Source organism: Vigna unguiculata, chromosome 3, assembly GCF_037176805.1.
Source record: "Vigna unguiculata cultivar grain cowpea cultivar isolate G323 ecotype 2 chromosome 3, ASM3717680v1, whole genome shotgun sequence".
In the NCBI taxonomy this organism is placed as follows: domain Eukaryota; kingdom Viridiplantae; phylum Streptophyta; class Magnoliopsida; order Fabales; family Fabaceae; genus Vigna; species Vigna unguiculata.
Genome location: NC_140794.1, coordinates 16,954,922 through 16,967,481, shown reverse-complemented (window position 1 = coordinate 16,967,481; position 12,560 = coordinate 16,954,922). Strand labels below are relative to the sequence as shown.

The following is a 12,560-nucleotide window of genomic DNA, read 5'->3' as shown; positions in this document are numbered from 1 at the left end:
ATTTTAATTTTAGTTTTTAATATGTAGTTGTTTTTCAAAATTAAAATTAAAATTATTATTTTATCATTTTATCTTTTTCAAGTGAATGATTTTCTATTCCCAACATACATTCCATTTAAATAAAAAATAAATAAAATTTGAGAAATTTGAATTGTTTTATCCCATAAAAAAATTAGAAAAAAAAATTTCGAACTTTTTGAATTTTCTGTTCTATCAAAACATATTAGTTTGTAAGACAAATATACCTCTCTTCATACAAGTGTATTTTGATCCAATTGACTACGGTGAATTTTATTTTTGGACGAATAACAAGATATATTATCCAATATGTATTTTTGAAATTAAAGTAATTAGCCCAAAGAGTAATTTTTATCGACTTGATTAATCTTTGCTCTATTGTTTTTGTTTAATTATCTGAAACTGAAATGTGCAGATGTAAAATCACAAATAGTAATTCTTATATCTTTCTTTCTGAGAAAACAATATCTACTTGAGTAGTTTATACATGTGTGATTTAGAAACCTACTACTGAAGGCCTTTTGTTCATCACTTGTTTTGCTTTGCCCCTCTAGATGTTTGAGTAAATGCTTGATACAGTAAACCTTCAAGCTTCGTATAGCATTCCAACTTCAATCCGTTGCTGCGGTGGAATCCCAAGAGCAGGCAAGCCAGATCTACAGTTATTGTGCATAACTTCATAAAAACTAAGCACAAATTTATCAAACCAGCTACAGTTCAGGCCAATGTAAAATCTGGTCTTTCCACGAACATGAACTACCCCAGCAAGCCTTGCTTCTTCTAAGTTCGAAGTCTCTTCTTCAATCTCTTCAGAATCAGAAAGATTCTCGGGAGACTGATGCTTCTGTATATGTTTTGCCAAACTACTAATCACTTGATCAACAAAATGATCTCCTTCCAAATTTAGAGCATCTGCATAGCCATACTGGATCATACAGCAATACACCCCTTTGAGATTTGATTTCTTGATCACAATCCTCTCTCGTGGAGCAACCTTTGGGACTAACAAATACCTAAGAGTCGTGAATACTGTGACCTTATGAAGAGATTTCATGTTCTTGATGTAGTGTCCAAGAATAGGAGTCAACCCGTCTTGAATGTTGGTATAAAAGAAGCATATCCCAGGAACCCTATTAACACTGCTGTCAGCTAAAAGCTCTTCAAGTCTCTCAAAGGTTATCTTATGGTTTAATTCGTAATCAGTCTTTCTTTGTCTTCCACAAAACCAACCAAACATGATGAATGCAAGGATAAATGATATAGCAAAAGGAATCCATCCACCTTCAGCAAATTTGGTGAAAACTGCACTAACATAAACCCCTTCCATCACAAAAAATACAACGAAGTACAGGTAAACCAGCACAGTAGGAGTCCTCCATATCATGATCATGACTAGTGTAAGCAATATAGTGGTGATAAGCATAACTAGGCTTACAACAACACCTGCAATAAATGGCACACCATCATCAGACTATTGCATAGATTACTGCTAAATAGTTTCATATACTAAATTTATGATTGAGACTTGAAAAACAGACATACCAAAAGCATTTCCTATATCTTTTCCATCTCCAAAAATAAGTATGACAGCTACGCAAAGGACCATGAGAATGTAGTTCACTTCAGGGGAGTAAACCTCTCCTTCTTTATTTTTGGATGTGTGGACAACCTTTACTCTAGGAAAATAATCCAGCACTACTGATTGCTTGATTACAGAAAAGGTGGCTGATATTAATGATTGGCTAGCAACAACTGCAGCAGAAGTGGAAATGACAAAGATGGGCCAGTAGACTGGAGTTGGTATAAATTTGTAGAAGCCATCATCATGATCATTGGGGTGCTTGATCAGGTAAGCTGTCTGTCCCGCATAAGTCAGAACTAAAGATGGGTAGATTGTGAACAGAAAAGCTATCTGTTATCATATTAACAAAGAAGAAAAGTGTATAAGATAATAATTGGCTGAGAAGGATGCACAAACTTCAAAGAGAGGTAAGAAAATTATAGATATCAACCTGAATGGACTTCTGGTTGAAATGACCAAGATCAGCAAACATTGCCTCAGAACCTAGCAAGATGAAGAAATTAAGAACAAAGAAAAACATGTTAGTTGTTAGTTTTTTTGTTAGCTGAGAGTTGAACCAAGACTTTCCCCTCCCTTCCCTTCCATTTCACTACTAAGCCACCTTATCACTCCTACAAGTACTTGAGCATAGCACGTGGATTTGTAATATGATTTCACAGGGATACAAAGGCGTGTTCCAAAGATAAATTTCTCAGTCCTATATCAGCAAGGATATATCATGTAAAAAGGATGAGTTAGATACCTGTAATGCAAAGTACAGTACCACCAAGTAAAAGCCATCCAGATTTTCCATTTCTCCAAAAGAAGTGGAATATATAGTGGGGAGATAAAGCCTTAAATATGCTAGGGTAGTGGTGTATAATGCTGTAAACTCCTACAATTGGGGTACTCAGGGTCCATGCGCCCATTATTGGGGAAAATAGGAAACTAACACGGGATGTACCAAACTTTTGCAACAGGAACAGAACGATCAGAACTGCTGCAGAGAGTGCTTCCACTAGCGCTGTGGCAGCATATGCCAAAAAAGAGAAATTAGAGTTACATAAATCAGAAGAGTGAATAAGGAAAGGAATCATTCATTACATCTGAGATACCAAACTTTAATAAATTTCATTGTTCACAATGAAAAACTCCCTCTTACACTTGTTTAAAACAGCAAAACATCAAATTAATCATGCTCAATGAGTTTGACAGTTTCCATTAATGCAAGCTGCAAAATACCAGGGATCACAGTAAAACCGTTCGAACTCCAAAACTTACATTTGCTAACTGAAGGAAAAGGTGCTCTAAGTCCATCCATAGCTGACAACACTGTAAACAAATTAAGCAAAGTCAAATCAAAACATTTCAATGTGACAAAAAGGAATCTAACCTTTCTGAAACGTGATAAAAACGAAAAAATACAACTGTCACCAAACCTGAAATTGCTGGCGTAAGTATACCATCACCAATAAGCATGCAAGTACCCAACATAGCAACGAAGAGCAAGAGCCTCCGAGCAACTACGCTTGTTTGGAAGAACCTGGCAAGCCAAGTTGTCTTCTGAGCGTCCTTAGTTTTGTTCAAATCCACATGCTTGGAGGGCAGGATCCCAATATTGACATGCCTGCAAAGCAATGAATACAAGGCAAAAGTCCCACCTGCGATTCAAACAGGGTCATTGTGAATAGCCATGAAACAGAAACCAACAAATTTGCAGCTGTAGAAATGTGCATTTGGGTGAGCAACCGAAACTGATAACAAGTTTGCTTCATATTCGTCGATTTTAACAAAATTTAGTGATTTGCATTGCAATGTTTTAATCTAAAGCAAGTCAATAACAAAATTTAGTAAAAAAATTTCAATTTAAAGTAAAACTTGTCTGAAGTTACTTCAAATAAGTATCAACTTTGAGTCCAAAGAAAATGAAAGTAGCAAGTACCTTCACCATGGTCATCGGCTCTAATGGCTACATTGGCGTACTTGACAACCCCTATGAGAGTAAGCGTCCAAAACATAATGCTGTAAATGCCTAAATAGTCATCTTCTGTTGGAGACTTGAGTGGCATTGAAGGGTACACGTAGAGGGGTGACGTCACAAGTCCTCCAAACACCACCCCAAGAGTTTTGTACGCAAGAACCAAACTCTCCCTTCTTTCGTTCCCTTCCTGCGCCTCACCAACATCATCAAACAAACATGTTATGTTAGTCACTGTTGTTCATCAAATTGTATGTTGGTCGTTGAAGCTGAAGTTACAGTGAATGCACAACCAACCTTTTGTTGTTGTTGCTGCTGAGGGGAAAATGCACGGTCGGTTGGGTGAAGGCTGCGAGCGTCAGAATCAGAGTCGCCATTGATGTTAACAACGACGACGTCGTTTGACGAAGGGTGGTGGACATGGCTTTCCATTTATCGCCTCCTCGTACTGTGTGAGAAGACAAAGCACAAACTCAAACACAACTGAACCTTTTATTGAGTACCCACACCAGCAATTGTGCACTACTTATATAGACAAAGATTTGCCTCATTAGGAACAAAGGATTATTTACTTCATTTGGTTAAGGGAATATGTGGTGTTGGGAATTTCTGAGAATTTTAAGGTTTCATATTTGTAATATAGTTATGATTTATTTATTGTATTGTATGATATATATAACATTGATTTCTTATTTTATTGTTTAAAATATTATTGACTTTGGAAGAGTTTCATTCAACGATACTATTTATTTTGTTTTGTTTTATTGAATATCTTTCCTTTTCGGATTATTTATTACTTTAGAATGTCGTCAAAACGTGTTAATTATAATTTTAGGAAATAAATACAATAATGAATTTACAATTATTGTTATACTAGTCAACACACATGATGTGTGTTTATTTTTTCTATGACAAAGTTAATAAAATTATATTATAAAAATAAATATACATAACTTTTATAATTTGATTGTATATAATTTTTAGGTATAATTACTCGTATAGTATCCAGTTTGGGGCTAGTGTGTCAAATAGGTACCGGTTTAAAAAAAGTGTCAATTGCATCCCAACTTTTGAAAAAGTGCTTCAATTAGGTCCCTTTCAAACGGAGTTGACTAACGTGCTACGTGTCAGTTTGTGGTTTTTTTTAATTTTTTGAAAAAAAATGCCACGTGTCAAGTCCCTATGTGTGACACATGGCATTGTTAGTGCCATGTGACATTACAATGCCACGTGTCAGTGTCACTATCATATGACATTGTGTTGATTTCGATTTAGTCCCCCTATATGTCTTTTTGTTTCAATTTAGTACCTATTTGACACACTAGCCCCAAACTGAGTACTATACGAGTAATTATACCTAATTTTTATTTATTTTTTAGATAACTTTTATTTATTTAATTTACAAAATGGTTAAATTAAAAGAAAATAGTTCAATTTTTAAAAATGTTTATTGAAAGATAATATTGAAAAAGAAAAATATAAATACCAAAAAGAGAAATTCTTTATATATAGATATAAATAATGATTAATTAATTATTTTCATCAAATAGTTATTGTTTCGTGAAACTAAGTTAATTATATTTTAAGATGTATTAGCTTAAACAATAAATGGTCGTCATAAACTCTAGATCCACGAAGTTAGGTTCATACAACTGGTATAAAAGGTATTGTTCATGAGGTAAAAGGATTCATTCATTACTATTACTGTTTTATCTGTATTGTCTAAAAACTGACTTGGGCGTCAGAGTTGGCTTTGCAGGCTCCCCTGCCGAGACTACCCCTGTTGAAAGGAGATACTTTGGAAGTAAAGCATATAGTAGAAGAAAGTGAAGATTAGTGGATATGTGTGATATCAAAGCCCCTTGATTTCAACATACTTTGTGTTCTCCTGTGTATATATTTATCCGATAGGAACATTTGGCGCCCACCGTGGGGTCGAGGTGAATGGTACATATAGTGTCTACAAGGAATATGGCAAGTAATGGCCCAAAAGTATAAACAACAATGAATAATTAGGCAGTTGCATAGAGCAATTAGATGACAATCATGTTAGCCATACAACAAGAGTTAGCTGAATTACGAGTAGAGAATGCTAAAATCAAGCGGAGGCTCGAAAGTAATGAAGAAGAAAGTGATGGCGATCAGGAATGCCCAAGCAAAACCCATGTTACTTCCCCACCCACGAATGCAGAAACAGTGGAAGAAAGTGCACGAAAAACCCATCCTCCAGGGGAAGGAATAGTAAACACATTGGCACTGCGACGGGGTGGACGCAAACACCCCTTCGTTGATGGCATAACGGAAACACCCTTGCCTCGAGGCTGGAAGTCTCTGACCATGGATAGGTACGATGGCACAACCAACCCAGATGATCATGTACATGTATACTTGACCCAGATCGGTTTCTATACATCTGACAATGCCATTTTTTGCAAAGTATTTCCTACATCCCTCAAATGTGCAACCCTCAGCTGGTTCACTCATCTTGCCCCATTCTCCATTGATTGTTTTGATACCTTGTTAGACCAGTTCTAGGCGCAATTTGCCACGTGAAAGCCATATGACCTTATCTCCCTAGCGCTTATCAACATACGCCAAGAGGAAGGATAATCTTTGAGAACATTCATGGAACGCTTCGGAAAGCTAGCCCTCAACATTGACAACTTAAGTCCAGAGGTAACTTTGCACCAAATGATTAACGCACTGAGAAGCGAACCCTTTATTGATAGCTTGTGTGAGAGACCAGCAACTAGCATGGTTGAGTTAAGGCAAAGGGTGGCGAAACACATGCAAATGGAGGAGTTAAAAGATTTCAAGAGCAATATCAAAGCAGAAGACAACATCTCCACTAAAAAGCATGAGAAAGTTGGAGCAAGCTAGGCAATCCCTAGGCCTTTGTAACCAAGGGTACTCTTTCCTACTCCGGTCGTTTTCTCTAAGGAGGGTTTTGGCCGAAAAGGTTTTAATGAGGCCCAAAATCAATAAAATCACCTTATAGAGCATTACAAACTTGATTTATATTATTTGTCGAAACCTTCCTCACACAAACAAGTCCCAATTGATAAAACTCATCAACTAAGGTTGACTCAAGGCCTTTGACGAGACCTCCTAAGCAAAAAAATGAGTCACTATTGATAAAACTCATCAACAAAGGTCGACTCACGACCTCTGACGAGACCTCTTCAATCAAAAACAAGTCCTTGTTGATAAAACTCATCAACTAAGGTCGACTCACGGCCTCTGACGAAACCTCCTCAATAAAAGACGAGTCCATGTTGATAAAACTCATCAACTAAGGTCGACTCAAGGCCTTTAACAACACCTCCTCAGCCAAAAATGAGTCCTTGTTGGTAAAACTCATCAACTAAGGTTGACTCATGCCCCTGACGAGACCTCCTCAATCAAAAACAAGTCTCTGTTCATAAAACTCATCAGCTAAGATTGACTCACGGCCACCGATGAGACATTCCTCATACAAACAGGTCCTTGTTGATATAACTCATCAATTAAGGTCGACTCAAGGCCTCAAACAAGATCTCTCTCACACAAACAAGTCTCTGTTGACAAAACTTATCAACTAAGGTCGACACAAAGTCTTTGACGAGACCTTCTCTGCCAAAAATAGATCCTTGTTGATAAAAACTATTAGCTAAAGTTAGCTTATGGCCTCTGACTAGACCTTACCATAAATATTAATAACACTCGTCGGCTTATGCACAAAACTTAGTCGATCATCAATAACACAAGACCCTTGCTGCAACCACTAAAATCAAAATAGATTCACGAGTTGTAATAATCAACTATTAACATTAAGTGATGTAATCAGTGTCACACAAAAGAGCCATGTCAAGTATGTAATTAACTTCAAGATTAGATTTTGGGCAAAGCACATTACCAACTTCACCGTGCCATGAGATCAACTAACGCATTGAAGAGAGAACACCTTCAACCACCAGATATACCTCGAACCAAAATGCCGAGTATACTCCAACCTAATACCAACCAAATGATCCAGCTAAATAGTTAGTATCCATAGTTACAACAACGTCAACAATGACAGTCAAAGCATATCATCTACCATCTAGGGCCCTATATTCCAAAAAGCAACCCCAAAAAATATATACACCAAATGTATCTGGCGTAGAGGCCTACAAAAGTTAAAAAGAAAAACACATCATCAACCAACATAAGGACTAATCTCTCCCATTAACCCCATCCGTGCTGTCGTCCTTAGCGCCTTCACGACCCTTCTTAGAAGGATTGGAAGGAGTGTCTCCGGCTTGCTTTAGCAAAGAGGGTATGTCCTCAAGACGAACTAAAGAATTTTTGTACACATCCTTGCCCACGTCAAAATGCGCATTGTCAATTGGCACATTGAAATGAAGGGCAGCTTCTCGCATGGCTTTCTTGAAGCTTAACTCATGTTCCTCGACAATACTCTCCCTTAACTCCCAAACCTTCTTATCCAACTCAGCATTGGTAGCCTTCAGTTCCTCCACTATGTGTTTGGTCGTAGTCACCTCTTCAACGACCTTCTTCTCGTTTTCCTCAGCTTCTAGGCAGCGATTCCTCTAAGACTTCTTGCCGTTATGAGCTTGGCTCAACTGCTTCTGCAAATCACTTACTTTAGACACTAAGTTTTCTTTTTCAACCTTTAACAACAATACCTCTGCTAGAGCTCCTCCACATGACTCATTTTGTCTAACTCATGACCTATATGCCTTCCGATCATCAAAGCCTGAGACTGATACTCAACAAAAGCTTTCATGAAGGATGGCAAAGGAGAGTTAGTAATAATGTCGGCCTCTTGCTGGGAGATGGTGATACTCATGTCATCATAGATTTGCATCTCAGTCCCCATTAAGCATGTGTAAGCACTATCTTCTGATATTTGACTACACTTAAGGGAGGAATCTCGAGACGAATTCCTACCTTTATGGGAAGTCTTCTTCCTCTTCTTTTCCACAGGGGGTAGAGGTCGAAGAGTTTCCCCACCAGTTTCAATCCCCCCAGCAGCACCAGGACTAGATCCTGCGAGCGTATCTTTACCCTTCTTACGAGCATTCACCTTCTCGCGAAATAGCTGGAAACGACTCTTCTGACAAGCACCAACACCCTAATGAGAAGCCATCAGAGCTGACAAAAGCAAATGAAAAAGTAAACATTATAACATAATACAGGAAAAGTGGACCATACCCAACATATCCCTACGGGGACAAGGAGAATTCAATATGGCCACAATACGCTTAGTAGGAAGCCGTCAAGGAAGGGTATATAGCAAATTAAGAACTTTAGAATCCTCAGCAAACATCATAGGCTGAGGCCACTCATTATAGTGTAAGGGATTACTCGTCCAATAGAAAGGAAATTTTGGGACATCACTATAAAAAAGTAGGGCCGGCCAGGAGGATTCACCACCACTCTAAAGAAGGTATTTTTATAACCTTTGAAGGAAGTAGAGTAAGGTGCTAGCAGACCTATCCTAGGTTGTCCAAACAAAGATAACCATCTCTCAAGCCTAGGACTCTACAAACTATCTTGAAAGCTTGCAGAGCAGCCCAAGCATTGGGATGGAGTTGGGATGGAGCCACTTTTAAACACCCTGACAGTAAATTCATTAAAAGGAAGTCTAACTTGAAAATTTGTCAACAACACATAATACATGAAAAAGAACTCATTAGAATACCCTTCTCGACCATCACAAGCATTATCTAAACGACCAACTTGGTCCAACGACATTGCTTCGTCCGGGCTATCATCATCCAAAATCGCATGTGCACCAGCAAACTTACGAATGGACGAGGATGACTGATACTTAGAAAAATATTTGCGCACACCCTTATCAACCTACTCATATCCTGAGCATGAAGGAAGATCTTGCAATCCTTCCTCATCAAACGAGGTGGTGTTATTGCTAGTAGATGGAAGGGCTGAAGACTTATCAAAATGAACCTTAGAGGCTGACTTATCAAACAAAGGGGACGAAGACATACCTGCCTGTGTCACGAAATTAACGTCTTAACTCCAAATGGGGTCACCAAGGGTCCCATACAGTCAAAGTTATTTATAGAAGACGAGGCCTTCAAGCCAAATGGCACCTCATCCGTCAGATCGAGAAGATCCAAGGGCCAACAACAACAATTATCACGCTTCCTTATACGAGGTCACATTAACTAGGAGGTCCAACTGAGGAAGGATTGACCACTCAAAGAACCATAGAGACTCCCCCAAGGAGAATTAGTAGGAGCACGACTAAAGGGGAGGATCCTTCTTCTATGTCTCTTTCTTTATTTTCCATCTTAATTTCTTGATTTCCCTAAGTTAACTTAATTGACTTAATTTTGGTTGACTTGTTGAACTTTGACTATGGTTGACTCATTGACCAAAATTAATTAAACTTAAGCCAACATGCTAATCATTGTTTAAGTTGTTTTGTAGGTTAATTTTGTAGAGACAAGCATGATAGGTGGCACATGATGATTGGAGGGCAAGAATGATGTGGAAGAGAGAGTAAAGCAAAAGTAAAAAGCATAAAACAAAAGTAGACATTATACCTTTTGTCTCTTTTGTTCTTTATGCTCCTTTGCATGATTTGGAGACCACTTTTGTCTCTTCCTCCACTCTTTGGCCGAGAATCCACATGAGGAGACACACCACCATCTCATTTTGTTCCTAACTTAAAGATGCTTCTAGAATTAGGGTTTTCCTTGCTTTTCTAGTTAGCCCATTTTCATCTTTTGTATTTTGCTTAGAGACCCCTAAGACTATCTATTTAAGAGGAGCTCTACCATTTGTAAAAGGGTTGAATATTTTGAATCTAAACACTCTTGTTTTCAACCACATTTCTGTGAGCTATCCCTTCTCCCAAGGAGTGGAAGAACTCTTGCCTTATCTTGCTTATGCAAGTGGCGGCACCATACACTCATATATAGAGCTTGGTTTGGCTTTACCCCCTCTATAAGTGGCGTGCTCCACTTCCATAACCACTACTCTCTTCTCTTCCATTTTACTTGTTCTTCTTCTTTCATTGCATTTTTGTTTTTGGTGTTTCTATTGTTATTTTCATTTTTGAGCACCCTAATCTATCTCTTCTCCTATTGAACTCTTGGAAAGGAACCTTCACATATAGATAGCTTGCTATCTTAATGTCCAGTGGAGATTTCCTTGAGTTTTTTCAAATCAACTCTTCACTATATTCATAATCTTAAAAGGAAACAAGATAATCCTTCATCACCAACCCATTTAAGTCTCTCAAGCTCTCCCACTTCATCGCAAAATACTAAGTTTATGAAGGTACCGAGGTGACAACAGTCCACACACTAAGATAAAGAACTTCCCTTTCTTTAAACAACTACAAAGAAATGACATGCATCGAAACGAACAACATCATCATGCATCACTAAGAGAACATTAAGAGTCTCGATAATGCAGTCTTAACTTTGGGGACTAGTGTACATACTAGGTATGGAAGACATCTCCAACCACCGCATATGCCTCGGACCAAGGGGCTGAATATACTCAAACCTAAGAAACACAACAAGGGCAGCCACCAAAGAGAAACCTTAATACGTCTGAACCAGAGAGATATGCATTACTAAGTAATACAAGGAAGTTGGAGAGGAAACCTCGGCCTAACATCACTATGCCATATTAAAGAGCTAGGAGAGGAAACTTCGGCCTAACATCACTCAGCCATGCTAAGGAGCTGGGAGAGGAAACCTCGGCCTGACATCACTTAGTCACGCTAAGGGGCTGGGAGAGGAAACCTCGGCCTACCATCACTAAACCATGCTAAGGAGTTGGGAGAGGAAACCTCAGCCTTACGTAAAGTAGATGGAAAGTAAGGAAATGACAACCCTAGAGGAAATCATAATCTCTCTGTTAAAGTACTGGGAAAGTTGGTTGATAATACAAATCCTCGCTGGCAAACTAAAAGATAAGAAAGATGTTTAAAGTAATAAAAGTTGATTAGGGAAATACCAAAGTCAATGGTTGTCACAAACCTTAGGCCCACGAAGTTAGGCCCATACAGGTAGTATAAAAGGCACTCTGTTCATGAGGTAAAAGGATTCATTCATTACTATTACTGTTTTATTTGTATTGTCTAAAAACTGACTTGGACGTCAAAGTGGCTTTGCAGGCTCCCCCATCGAAACTACTCCCGTTGAAAGGAGATACTTTGGAAGTAAAGCATACAGTAGAAGAAAGTGAAAATTAGTGGATATGTGTGATATCAAAGCCCCTTGATTCCAACATACTTTATGTTCTCTTGGATATATATTTATCCGATAGGAACAATAAATAAAGACCATTCAGTTTAGATCAAATTATACAGTATTATATTAAATTCAAATTCTAGATATTCAAATTCGTCAACAATTAGAATAGTTTTATCATTTATAATATTTTTATATCAAGTTTTTTATTATAAATTATCTTATAAGAAAGATACATCATTTTAAGGAATATATATATATATATATATATATATATATATATATATATATATATATATATATATATTCTTTAAATAAAGTTTAGGTTTGAGTTTTAGGACGGAAACTATAAACTAAGAGAATTTTATTAAAAAATAAATAAAATATTTGATTAAAAAGTAATATGCTCCTCATATATAACTTAATAACATAAAATTAAAAAAAAAAACATTTTTCTTCATGTTTGTTCTGAAAGTTTAAGAAAAGAATGAAATATTCCGTTTTTCAAAGCTCCCAAACCTGATTTTGGGCCCAACCGTTAACGTTTTGTGCACTGGTCAAATAAACAAAACACTCTCATTCTTAATACATTACATGTGCAAAATGATAAATTATAGTCAATTATTTTGTCCCTGAAAGCTACTGAGAATAGAAGTGAGAACACCCATCATCTTTTCTTTTTTTGGTAACAGAGGAATAAAAATTAAATACTATTGGGTGACTTATAAATTGATATTTTACTAATTTATAGTTTTCTTTTTGAGAATTTTATTTTGTATACTTTTAG

At 37.2% G+C, this 12,560-nt stretch overlaps 1 protein-coding gene across 2 annotated transcripts; it reads right to left on the bottom strand.

Moving 5' to 3' along the window:
• Nucleotides 1-428: 428 nt before the first annotated feature.
• On the bottom strand, nucleotides 429-4,088 carry LOC114177118 (putative potassium transporter 17). 2 transcript variants are annotated; one of them, XM_085670828.1, is made up of 8 exons: nucleotides 3,855-4,088; nucleotides 3,522-3,753; nucleotides 3,019-3,240; nucleotides 2,861-2,911; nucleotides 2,343-2,603; nucleotides 2,031-2,083; nucleotides 1,561-1,930; nucleotides 429-1,461 (listed from the first exon to the last, which is right to left on the bottom strand). In XM_085670828.1, exons 1-8 carry the CDS (start codon nucleotides 3,987-3,989, stop codon nucleotides 605-607), a joined length of 2,181 nt encoding a protein of 726 aa, XP_085526954.1. In that variant the 5' UTR covers nucleotides 3,990-4,088; the 3' UTR covers nucleotides 429-604. The 2 variants fall into 2 exon arrangements, with proteins under 2 accessions (XP_085526954.1, XP_027918170.1); XM_028062369.2 differs by having other exon boundaries at nucleotides 3,522-3,747; nucleotides 3,855-4,086.
• Nucleotides 4,089-12,560: the final 8,472 nt, after the last annotated feature.